The 13,896-nt window shown below is 40.2% G+C and overlaps 1 protein-coding gene across 5 annotated transcripts in view; it reads right to left on the reverse strand.

Moving 5' to 3' along the window:
- Positions 1–13,896, reverse strand: part of LOC117435749 (F-actin-uncapping protein LRRC16A) — a 329,028-nt gene that overhangs the window by 161,909 nt on the left and 153,223 nt on the right. For all 5 annotated transcript variants that reach the window (XM_059013484.1, XM_059013491.1, XM_059013480.1 and 2 more), the window contains exon 12: positions 11,848–11,934. In XM_059013484.1, the coding sequence (XP_058869467.1) occupies positions 11,848–11,934 (87 nt within the window). The remainder of the gene's footprint in view (positions 1–11,847; positions 11,935–13,896) is intronic.

The raw sequence follows: 13,896 nt of genomic DNA on the forward strand, positions 1-13,896 counted from the left end.
TTTCTGATACAAATTTTACATAATTTTACAAAGAGAAGGAGATATGATACCTTTTATTGGACTAACTAAACAAAAAATAAACCACAAGTTTTCAAGACCTCAAAGGTCTCTTCTTCAGGTGAAAGTAGGAAAGAGAGACTGATGTTTAGATCAACTACTGTGTCACCCACAGGGAGTTACTGGCTGCTCTCATGGCCGTCCACCACTTCTGACCATACCTGTATGGGCAGCACTTCGCCATACGGACGGACCATGCATCACTGCAGTGGCTGCTGCAGTTTAAAGAGCTGGAGGGGCAGACCGTCCGGTGAATCGAGGCCCTGCAAGGGTACCAGTTTCAGCTCCCAAGGGCCACTGGGGGAAGTACCGGTCGGTGAACTACGGCAGCTGCAGGCAGCTGATCCAGAACTGAGCCCCGTCATGGCAAGACTGATCGAGGGCCAGCGGCTGACATGGGAAGAGGTGGCACCCCTCTCCAAGGAGATAAAGGACCTGGTAGGACAATGGGACAAGCTAAGCCTGCACGACGGGACACTCTGACGCCTGTGGCGCCACCCAGCATCATCTGTGGACCGCAAGCAGGTGGTGGTTAACGCAGTCCTGAGGGAGTGGGTGTTGCAGGCCGTGCATGGGGCCCCAGCAGCTGGGCATTTCAGAGTGACCAAGACTTTGCAGAGGTTGAGGGCTTTCTGCTATTAGGGTGAGGAACATGGAGAAATATGTCTGGAGGTGTGATGCCTGCACCGCTAGGAAGGATCCGTCTGGACAGTCACATGCCCCCCTTCAGCGCTATCAAGCGGGCGCGCCAATGGAACTGGTGGTCAGCAATGTGTTGGGCCCCTTTCCCAAGTCCACAGTGGGAAACAAGTTCATCCTGGTCACTATGGACTACTTTGCCAAGTGGCCCGGTTCTCCAACGTGGTGTACCAGATCCAGATGTGACACAGGGGGCGACATCGGGACAGGTTGGCACCCTACCAACAAGGGGTAACTGTGGTTCCAGAGGCAGGAGGGACCGGTTCAGTGGAGCCCCAGTAAGGAGGTTTGGCGGAATGCACTGGGCCACTGTGCAGACTCAGACACAGGGCCCTGCCACGTTGGTAGGGTCCCACCATCGAAGGACCCCATGTCAAAAAGAGCCAAGGCGGCTGGGAGGGCGGGACGGTCCAGGCAGGGTAGGCAGTCAGCCCCCTGGGCCGCCACCATTCGCAATTGACCTAGCGAGGGATCCCAGGAGGGGTACGAGGGCGCTCCAAAACCCTCCGAGGTTCCTAGAGTAAGAGGCGTGACAGTGACCGGGACAGTGTAACAACCTTGGGACAGCTGGCGGCCAGATGGACTGGTGGCGAGAGCACTGATTGGACAGGAGGCGAGGGCTACGAAGAGGTCTCTGCCAACTGGATTCGCGGAAGCGAGAGGGGGTGGGATGATATATAAGGGCTGCAGGCTCGATACGAGGGGGAGAAGGAGACTGACGAATAACGAATAACGAGAAAACAACACAGAGAGAACCACCCAGCAACCACCATTATTCCGACCAAGCCGCTACACAGGCCCTTATTCACGGTTGCGTGACCTACCTGGAGGCTCCACTGAGGGAAGCGAGAGAGAGAGGGAGAGGACGGACAACCAGTCTGAATAAAGGGAAAGACTGTAAGAGTGTGAAGGGAAGCCGGACGGGGAGTCCAAGTGATGAGCCAAGAGGAACTGCGGCTGGAGTTTCCATGTCTGTGTGTGTGTGTTATGATCCCTCCCCCATCCTTCTGTCTATCCCGTGCTCTTTCCCCCTCTATTTATTGTTTTTAATAAATACGGGCTGTTATTTAAAAACGGAATTAGATCTACCATTCATGGGGTTTCCATGCAAGTTTTTTTTTTTTTTTTTTAACTCGAGACATTTACACGAGAAAAATGTCTATTGTAAAATGCTTTTTTGGGTTTCTGTTCTCTTGAGTACTTGAGTAAACCGTGCTTTTCACTCGACGTCATGCAAATGAATGGGAAAGGTGGGGGTTGATATGTAAATTAGCAATCCATAACGTATTTGTGATGTTTTTGAAGATTACTAGTGAAATTTTGTGAAAATGTGGTTTCCATGCGCAGAGAACCGGTACACGAGTGAATCTAAGCTGTTGTAATAAAGCAAAATACCTCATGCCTGGTTGGTTAATAATGTGTTTTACTGCTCTTGCATATATATATATATATATATATATATATATATATATATATATATATATATATATATATATATATATATATATACACACACAGTCACCTCCAAAATTATTGGCACCCTTGATAAAGATGAGCAAAAAAGGCTGTATAAAATAAAGAACACAGGTAATGAGCTATATTTTATGCTCAAATATATGGGAAAAACATTTTTTATTCTAATACAATTGCTCAGAGAAAAAGTTTTTTTTTATTAACAAGTAATAAAAAATGTTCTCAAAAAGATAGGTGTCAGAATTATTAGCACCCCTAAAGATTTTTATAAATAAAATCAAACAAAATGAAATCTGCATTAACATTCTACTTCTTTAAGTTCATCTCAGTCTTAAGGAAATGTATTGTGACCTTCCATGGCTTCCTGTTTCACTGGGGAATAAAAATGAGGTAACACGCATATGAAATCCATTTGTCATCCATCACCATGGGGAAAGGTAAAGAACTCGCAAATGAAAAGAGACAAATGGTTGTTGACCTTCATAAAATCAGGCAATGGGTACAAAACAATAGCTAAAAAACTAAATATACCACTTACACTATAAGGGCAATAAGTAAGAAGTTCAAAACCACTGGAACAGTGGTAAACTTGCCTGGTAGAGGACGCAAGTGTATCTTGCCCCCACGCACAGTGAGGCAGATGGTTCGGGAGACAAAGGGAAATCCAAGGGCCACAGTTGGAAAATTACAGAACTTGGTTGCATCTTGGGGTCACCAAGTCTCCAAATCTACAATTAGACAACACCTCCATGTCAATAGGCTATTTGGAAGGGTTGCCAGAAAAAAGCCTTTATTGAGAGCAACCAACAAACGAAACCGCCTGGAGCTAAACGGCATTGTCACTTCGATTGGAACCGGGTGCTATGGTCAAATGAGATGAAAATAGAGCTCTTTGGCCACGCACACCAGTGGTGGGTTTGGTGTCAAAAGAAGGATGCGTGTACAGAAAAGAAGCTCATACCTACTGTAAAATATGGTGGTGGATCTTTGATGTTATGGGGCTGTTTTGCTTCAACTGGTCCTGGGGCCCTTGTTAAGGTCAACGGCATCATGAACTCTACCCAGTACCAGGACATTTTAGCCAAAAACCTGGTTGCCTCTGCCAGGAGGCTGAAATTTGGCCGCAATTGGATCTTCCAGCAAGACAATGACCCCAAGCAGACATCAAAATCCACAAAGAAATGGTTAATTGACCATTAACATTTTGCAATGGCCATCACAGTCTCCGGACTTGAACCCCATTGAAAACCTGTGGTTTCAATTGAAGAGGGCAGTCTATACGCGCAGACCGAAGGATATCTGGAAAGATTCTGTATGGAGGAATGGTCTAAGATCCCTCCCAATGTGTACTCCAATCTCATTAAACATTATAGAACAAGACTCAGTCCCGTTATCCTTGCAAGGGGAGGGTGCACAAAGTACTGAAAACAAGGGTGCCAATAATTGTGACACTTAATTTTTTTGGGAAATAAATTTATAATTTGAGAAATGTGTAATTTTGGTTGATTCCATTGAATCATTAATAAAGTCAAATATATTCCACATGTTGGAAAATTACAATATAGCTCAGTATTGGTATTATTTATTTTATACAGTCTTTTTTGCTTTATTGATCTTTATCAAGGGTGCCAATAATTTTGGAGGTGACTGTATATCTATCTATATATATATATATATATATATATATATATATATATATATATATATATATATATATATATATATATATAGTCACCTCCTTTATTAATACATATATATATATATATATATATATATATATATATTATATATATATATATATATATATACATACATACATACACAGACGTGCTCAAATTTGTTGGTACCCCTCCACAAAAAACGAAGAATGCACAATTTTCTCTGAAATAACTTGAAACTGACAAAAGTAATTGGCATCCACCATTGTTTATTCCATATTTAATAGGAATCAGACTTTGCTTTTGATTTTTTATTCAACATAATATTGTAAATAATAAAACAAATGAAAATGGCATGGACAAAAATGATGGGACCGCTAACCTAATATTTTGTTGCACAACCTTTAAAGGCAATCACTGCAATCAAACGTTTTCTGTTGCTCTCAATGAGACTTCTGCACCTGTTAACAGGTAGTTTGGCCCACTCTTCCTGAGCAAACTTCTCCAGCTGTCTCAGGTTTGATGGGTGCCTTCTCCAGACTGCAAGTTTCAGCTCTTTCCATAGATGTTCGATAGGATTCAGATCAGGACTCATAGAAGGCCACTTCAGAATAGTCCAATGTTTTGTTCTTATCTATTCTTGGGTGCTTTTAGCTGTGTGTTTTGGGTCATTATCCTGTTGGAGGACCCATGACCTGCGACTGAGACAGAGCTTTCTGACACTGGGCAGTAGGTTTCGCTCCAGAATGCCTTGATAGTCTTGAGATTTCATTGTGCCCTGCACAGATTCAAGGCACCCTGTGCCAGGCGCAGCAAAGCAGCCCCAAAACATAACCAAGCCTCCTCCATGTTTCACTGTAGGTATGGTGTTCTTTCCTTTGAAAGCTTCATTTTTTCGTCCGTGAACATAGAGCTGGTGTGACTTGCCAAAAAGCTCAAGTTTTGAACTCATCTGTTCAAAGGACATTCTCTCAGAAGGATTGTGGCTTGTCAATATGCATTTTAGCAAATTCCAGTCTGGCTTTTTTATGTTTTTCTGTCAAAAGTGGAGTCCTCCTGGGTCTTCTTCCATGGAGCTTTCGCTCAAAAAGCAACGGATGGTGCGATCAGAAACTGACCTTGGAGTTCAGCTTGTATCTCTTTGGCAGTTATCCTTGGTTCTTTTTCTACCATTCGCACTATCCTTCTGTTCACTCTGGGGTCGATTTTCCTCTTGCGGCCGCGCCCAGGGAGGTTGGCTACAGTTCCATGGACCTTAAACTTCTTAATAATATTTGCAACTGTTGTCACAGGAACATCAAGCTGCTTGGAGATGGTCTTGTAGCCTTTACCTTTACCATGCTTGTCTATTATTTTCTTTCTGATCTCCTCAGACAACTATCTCCTTTGCTTTCTCTGGTCCATGTTCAGTGTGGTGCACACAATGGTACCAAACAGCACAGTGACTACTTTTCTCCATTTAAATAGGCTGAATGACTGATTACAAGACTGGAGACATGTGTGATACTAATTAAAGAAACTAATTAGTTTGAAATATCACTATAATCCAATTATTTATTATCTTTTCTAAGGGGTACCAACAAATGTGTCCAGGCCATTTTAGAATATCTTTGTAGAATAAGCAATAATTAATCTCTTTTCACAGCTTCTTTGCTTTATTCTATGACATACCAAAGGCATGCAAGTATACATGATAAAATAGCTTTTAATTTCATCACTTTTCAGGAGGAATGAAGCATTATTTCAATGAGCTGTAAAGGTACCAACAAATTTGAGCACGTCTGTGTATATATATATATATATATATATATATATATATATATATATATATATATATATATATATATATATATCCCTTTCATTCAGGCAATACAGCATATAGGGGATGATGCTGCGTATAATACCCTGGCTTAGAAACCCCACCTGTTCGGACGGCTGACAGCTGCTGAGGAAGCATTCAACACCACGCTTGGGCAAATACGGGTAGAGGGCAATTGAAAGGGAGGTGGCAGATACGGACTGAAGTGCATTAATTCATTCCCAAAATTGCCACTGCCTGCTGTATTCTGCACAAACTCTTGTCAACAACAAAATGAGGTGTTCAGGAATCAGTGGCTACCTGTGAGACAGCTGGGGAAGGTTACAGTCTCACAAGAAAAAAAAAGCAGCACTGCCTTTCACAACAAGCCCAAAACAAGCACAACCCATGTTACAGTGGGTGTTTATGCAATTCCATAGTCCACCCCTAGACTCTGTCGCTTTGGATAAAACTGTCTGCTAAATTACTAATTAATAATAATAATAATAATAATAATAATAATAATAATAATAATAATAATAATAATAATGTGTATAATAGGTTTATAATAAATATATATGCAGTCAAAATGTTTTTTAACTATTATTTTTATAACGCTATGTCTGTTTTAATTGTTTCCCTTGCTTTGTTATTAAAAAGAAATGTAATGGCCAAATGAGGCAGGCTGCACTTGCAGTGCTTTAACACATCTTAAAAAGTTTGTGGAAACCCACTTTAAGAAAGCTGCCTGTTGGAAGAAAAACTATTATATTTAGCACCCACAAAAAGAGGGTGCTAACAAACACAGGCAATTAACTAAATTTAACAAAAAAAACGGTAAAATAACTGTAAATTAAAAGGGAACCAAAAGAGCACGCCATTTAGAACTCACTGGTTGACAAAAGCCATCATGTCACCAGCGGACTCCGTGCTCTAAAGTAAACCGGGATCTGACCAGTGCCCTGAACATGGCTCTGCAGTCAGAGACCATCCCTGGCAGTCTTATGCTTCCTGGTCTTGTAGATGGCTAGTCTACCAAGACCCAGGATCAGATTCACCAGGAGGTCTCTCGCCTAGGTGGAGCCATGAACAGGGTGCCTGAAGATAAACATTTTTCTGTTTTGTATTTGTAACAATTTAGAACAATTTGTAGATTTTATTTTTCACTTTGACATTATGGACTTTTTCTGTTGATCAGTGGCAAAAACTCCTAATTAAATCCATTTTGATTCCATGTTGTAACACAATAAAATGTGGAAAAGTCCAAGGGGGGTGAATACTTTTGAGAGCCACTGAGATATATATATATATATATATATATATATATATATATATATATATATACAGTGCCTTGCGAAAGTATTTGGCCCCCTTGAACTTTGCGACCTTTTGCCACATTTCAGGCTTCAAACATAAAGATATGAAACTGTAATTTTTTGTGAAGAATCAACAACAAGTGGGACACAATCATGAAGTGGAACGAAATTTATTGGATATTTCAAACTTTTTTAACAAATAAAAAACTGAAAAATTGGGCGTGCAAAATTATTCAGCCCCTTTACTTTCAGTGCAGCAAACTCTCTCCAGAAGTTCAGTGAGGATCTCTGTATGATCCAATGTTGACCTAAATGACTAATGATGATAAATAGAATCCACCTGTGTGTAACCAAGTCTCCGTATAAATGCACCTGCACTGTGATAGTCTCAGAGGTCCGTTTAAAGCGCAGAGAGCATCATGAAGAACAAGGAACACACCAGGCAGGTCCGAGATACTGTTGTGGAGAAGTTTAAAGCCGGATTTGGATACAAAAAGATTTCCCAAGCTTTAAACATCCCAAGGAGCACTGTGCAAGCGATAATATTGAAATGGAAGGAGTATCAGACCACTGCAAATCTACCAAGACCTGGCCGTCCCTCTAAACTTTCAGCTCATACAAGGAGAAGACTGATCAGAGATGCAGCCAAGAGGCCCATGATCACTCTGGATGAACTGCAGAGATCTACAGCTGAGGTGGGAGATTCTGTCCATAGGACAACAATCAGTCGTATACTGCACAAATCTGGCCTTTATGGAAGAGTGGCAAGAAGAAAGCCATTTCTTAAAGATATCCATAAAAAGTGTCGTTTACAGTTTGCCACAAGCCACCTGGGAGACACACCAAACATGGGGAAGAAGGTGCTCTGGTCAGATGAAACCAAAATCGAACTTTTTGGCAACAATGCAAAACGTTATGTTTGGCGTAAAAGCAACACAGCTCATCACCCTGAACACACCATCCCCACTGTCAAACATGGTGGTGGCAGCATCATGGTTTGGGCCTGCTTTTCTTCAGCAGGGACAGGGAAGATGGTTAAAATTGATGGGAAGATGGATGGAGCCAAATACAGGACCATTCTGGAAGAAAACCTGATGGAGTCTGCAAAAGACCTGAGACTGGGACGGAGATTTGTCTTCCAACAAGACAATGATCCAAAACATAAAGCAAAATCTACAATGGAATGGTTCACAAATAAACATATCCAGGTGTTAGAATGGCCAAGTCAAAGTCCAGACCTGAATCCAATCGAGAATCTGTGAAAAGAACTGAAAACTGCTGTTCACAAATGCTCTCCATCCAACCTCACTGAGCTCGAGCTGTTTTGCAAGGAGGAATGGGCAATTTCAGTCTCTCGATGTGCAAAACTGATAGAGACATACCCCAAGCGACTTACAGCTGTAATCGCAGCAAAAGGTGGCGCTACAAAGTATTAACTTAAGGGGGCTGAATAATTTTGCACGCCCAATTTTTCAGTTTTTTATTTGTTAAAAAAGTTTGAAATATCCAATAAATTTCGTTCCACTTCATGATTGTGTCCCACTTGTTGTTGATTCTTCACAAAAAATTACAGTTTCATATCTTTATGTTTGAAGCCTGAAATGTGGCAAAAGGTCGCAAAGTTCAAGGGGGCCGAATACTTTCGCAAGGCACTGTATATATATATATATAGTACTGTGCAAAGGTTTTAGGCAGGTGTGAAAAAATGCTGTAAAGTAAGAATGCTTTCAAAAATAGACATGTTAATAGTTTATATTTGTCAATTAACAAAATGCAAAGTGAGTGAACAGAAGAAAAATCTACATCAAATCAATATTTGGTGTGACCACCCTTTGCCTTCAAAACAGCATCAATTCTTCTAGGTACACTTGCACACAGTTTTTGAAGGAACTCGGCAGGTAGGTTGGCCCAAACATCTTGGAGAACTAACCACAGTTCTTCTGTGGATTTAGGCAGCCTCAGTTGCTTCTCTCTCTTCATGTAATCCCAGACAGACTTGATGATGTTGAGATCAGGGCTCTGTGGGGGCCATACCATCACTTCCAGGACTCCTTGTTCTTCTTTATGCTGAAGATAGTTCTTAATGACTTTCACTGTATGTTTGGGGTCGTTGTCATGCTGCAGAATAAATTTGGGGCCAATCAGATGCCTCCCTGATGGTATTGCACGATGGATAAGTATCTGCCTGTACTTCTCAGCATTGAGGAGACCATTAATTCTGACCAAATCCCCAACTCCATTTGCAGAAATGCAGCCCCAAACTTGCAAGGAACCTCCACCATGCTTCACTGTTTCCTGCAGACACTCATTCGTGTACCGCTCTCCAGCCCTTCGGCGAACAAACTGCCTTCTGCTACAGCCAAATATTTCAAATTTTGACTCATCAGTCCAGAGCACCTGCTGCCATTTTTCTGCACCCCAGTTCCTGTGTTTTCGTGCATAGTTGAGTCGCTTGGCCTTGTTTCCACGTCGGAGGTATGGCTTTTTGGCCGCAAGTCTTCCATGAAGGCCACTTCTGACCAGACTTCTCCGGACAGTAGATGGGTGTACCAGGGTCCCACTGTTTTCTGCCAATTCTGAGCTGATGGCACTGCTGGACATCTTCCGATTGCGAAGGGAACTAAGCATGATGTGTCTTTCATCTGCTGCAGTAAGTTTCCTTGGCCGACCAAGTTGGATGGGGACCGTTTGGTGAACAGCAATTTTCAAGTCTTGCCACAGATTCTCAATCAGATTGAGGTCTGGGCTTTGACTGGGCCAGTCTAAGACATTCAGGTTCTTGTTTTTAAACCACTCCAGTATAGCTTTGGCTGTGTGTTTAGGGTCATTGTCCTGCTGGAAAGTGAACCTCCGCCCCAGTCCCAGGTCTCTTGCAGACTGAAACAGATTTTCCTCTAGAATTTCCCTGTATTTGGCTCCATCCATCTTGCCCTCAATCCTGACCAGTTTCCCAGTCCCTGCCGATGAAAAGCATCCCCATAACATGATGCTGCCACCACCATGCTTCACCGTGTGGATGGTGTTCTCAGGGTGATGAGCAGTGTTGGCTTTGCGCCACACATAGCGTTTTGCGCTAAGGCCAAAAAGTTCAATTTTGGTCTCATCAGACCAGAGAACCTTTTTCCACATGTTTGCTGTGTCTCCCACATGTCTTTTGGCAAAATCCAAACAGTTTTTTTTCAGCAATGGCTTTCTTCTCGCCACTCTTCCATAAAGCCCAGCTTTGTGGCGCGTCCGGGTTATAGTTGTCCCATGGACGGTTTCTCTCATCTCAGCTGTGGATCTCTCCAGCTCCTTCAGAGTTACCATTGGCCTCTTGGTTGCTTCTCTGACTAATGCCCTCCTTACCTGGTCACTGAGTTTTGGTGGACGGCCTTCTCTAGGCAGAGTCGCGGTTGTTGCATATTCTTTCCATTTTTTAATAATGGATTTAACGGTGCACCAGGGGATGTTCAAAGTTTGGGATCTTTTTTTATAACCCAACCCTGATTGGTGCTTCTCCTGAAATCCTGGACTTGTTTTGATAGCTCCTTGGTCTTCATGATGCTGTTTGTTTAGATATGCTCTTAACAAACTCTGGGGCCTTCCAGAAACAGGTGTATTTAATCTGAGATCATGTGACACTAATTGCACACAGGTGGACTCCATTCAACTAATTATGTGACTTCTGAAGGCAATTGGTTGCACCAGAGCTTATTCAGGGGTGTCACAGCAAAGGGGGTGAATACTTATGCAATCAAAACTTTTCAGTTTTTTATTTGTAAATAATTTTGAAAAATATGTAGATTTTTTTCCCCACTTCGACATTATGGACTATTTTGTGTAGATCAGTGACCAAAAAATCATAATTAAATCAATTTTAATTCCAGGTTGTAACACTACAAAATGTGGAAAAGTCCAAGGGGGGTGAATACTTATGCAAGGCACTGTGTATATATATATATATATATATATATATATATACACACACACACAGTACTGTGCAAAAGTTTTAGGCAGGTGTGAAAAAATGCTGTAAAGTAAGAATGCTTTCAAAAATAGACATGTTAATAGATTATATTTATGACTTAACTAAATGCAAAGTGAGTGAACAGAAGAAAAATCTACATCAAATCCATATTTGGTGTGCCCACCCTTTGCCTTCAAAACAGCATCAATTCTTCTAGGTACACTTGCACAAAGTCAGGGATTTTGAACACTTATGCAAGACACTGTATTAGAGACTCCGCTTACGAGATTTGAAAAACGATTACAATCAGGAATGGAGGCTTGTTAGCAGGATTTAAAGCTGTATTACAGTTAAGATACAGAGGATTTAAAACAGAATTGTGGCGAAATGTACAAAAATGCCTACACACATAAACCCCAGAACAATGTGCCCGTGACCATTGGGATTTCATTGTGGAAGACAGCAAAGGAAAGAAGGTACAACTTAAGTGTGCAAGTACTGTTGAGTTACTACTATACATATTTTGACAGAAAAAAAACGCTGAAGCATTTTGGAAAGTAACCGAAAACACTAATTTCATACAGTATATCAAAAACGAAAGCCCCGAAAAAAACGATTTACATAAAACTCGAAAATAGCTAAAAATAAGCACCAAAAAATACAATTAATAAAAACTGAAAAACAGAAGCTCTAGTTATAAAGAATACTCCTGTATCCAGAATAATTCCCATAACTTTTGAACACATTGAACAAGTGCTGACCTGGTTGCCCTACATCCTACAACTTACAACCTATTGTCAGCATCCTGGTAGGTAATTTGTGTCCAAAAGCTTTAGGTCATAGGCCAATAGCAGATATGTAAAACAAACCAAAAAGTTGCAAATAAATAGTACAAACCTTTAGGTGATAATGAGGTTTTTGAGATATTTAAGTGTTTTAGTCCCTTTGGGAGTTTGGCAAACTGGATACTCAGAGAGAACAAACCTGTAACAAAACACAAGAAACAACTCAAAATGCAAATGTGCCTGCCACCACCACCCTCCTTCCCATACCCTACCCATAACAGGTTCTGTTTTATTCAAAAGGTGCCAAGACAGAAATCCATTCAAGTTCAAGGGAGGGAAATCAAAAGGCATTGTCTACAGCTGAGCTCTCCAGCTCCTTGCCATACAGTCAAAGGATTTTACGTCAGTCCACTTGGCCCTTTCATTTGTGCTGTCTGTTCATCATGTAACTGCAGGTCGGGGCTCCTTGAGAAAACTCCATATTCTTCCAACACCAACAAATGTAATAAATTTCTCAAAATAGTCTGTGACTTGTTAGGTGTGTGTGTGTGTGTTTTTGGACATCAAAAACATTTATACATAACTAAGTTTCAATATCCAAAGTTCAATGTATGATTGTAGGGTTCCATTGTGCAAAATAAAGATATTGCCAGTGAAGCCAAGTATGGCCTCACTTTTATTCCTAAACAGACAATAACCTCAACTAAAGGTTTCTGTGCATAATAATAATAATAATAATAATAATAATAATAATAATAATAATAATAATAATAATACAAATACAAATACAAATACAAATAATAATAATAATAATAATAATAATAAAACCAGTACCCGAAAGCCTGTTCCTGGTTATAATCTCTGTATGGCACAGCAGAAAACAAAAATAATAAAGGATTATCTTTGGTAATTGCCAGCAGATAATGCTGTCATAAAATAATTGGTCCCCAAACAAAAGGGAATGCAACAAAAGCAGAATGAAGAGCATGAGGTCTAGAAGGATTATTTCAAGCAAACATTGTCATTTCAAATGTATATCGTCATTTCAAATGTATTTTTGTTTACGACTGTAAGTCGCCCTGGATAAGGGCGTCTGCTAAGAAATAAATAATAATAATAATAACTAGATGGTAACTTTACAAGTAAAGTTGTGGGGCTTGCTTTAGCTCTTTAAAAGTATTTTTTGTGGTAGTGGAAGAAGTTTAAAAAGTTTTACTTTTTAAAGCAAAGCAGTTACATACAGTCAAAGTTAAATTTAGTAAAATAATTGGTCTGATTACTTTGATAGACTACTGTATCAACCTTATTACTTTGGACTGTGGGGCAGTTAGATCACACATTTCATCAGACATGTACCGTCTGATTGGTAGAAGATATTTTTGAACTGATTTCAGATTTGAATAGCAGAGAAGTAGAGGAAGATTTCATACACTAACTTTTTGTCTAACTTGTTGGAAAGGTGGTCAAAGTAGCTGATTTGTGTCAAAAGTTACATAGTTTACAGTAAATAGAATGTTGGAAGTCTGGGAGTTTTTAAACAATGGGGAGCTTTAGAATGTTGAAAAAAGTCCCATTAAAGTGAATGAAGATGGACAAAAAGCTTAATAGTTTAAAAAGTATAAAATATATCAAAAAGTTGTATACAAGCACACTATTCCAGACCGGTCTACACGTTTTAAAGTTTGAATGGGTTTCTAGCTTAAACGGTGTAAGAGGAGTAGCGTGCCAAACAATAATAAGAAGTATGTCGAAGATTTAAAGTGGGGACTCTTGCTTCGCAAGCCCCACTAATAATAATTTACACAGCTCTAGCTCTTGGTAGTTAAGTAGAACGAAATAAAAAAGTTATTTTCATAACAAAGAAGGAATAAAGCTCCCCAATCCATCCAAATGTTTAAGAAACAAATCAGAGGCAAGTGGTCCTGTGGCAAAGTGCCCACCCCTTTATATTTATTTATGCATGTTTTTATTATTATTATTATTATTATTATTATTATTATTATTATTATTATTATTATTATTATTATTATTATTATTATTTTGTTTTGTATTTTTATGCAGGCAGACAAAGCCATCCGTCTTATTTATTATTTGATATGACGGCGAAAAGCCGTACGTTTGTTTTGTTTATTTATTTAAAAACCACGTGCAGACGGTGACC

Source organism: Acipenser ruthenus, chromosome 3, assembly GCF_902713425.1.
Source record: "Acipenser ruthenus chromosome 3, fAciRut3.2 maternal haplotype, whole genome shotgun sequence".
NCBI lineage: Eukaryota > Metazoa > Chordata > Actinopteri > Acipenseriformes > Acipenseridae > Acipenser > Acipenser ruthenus.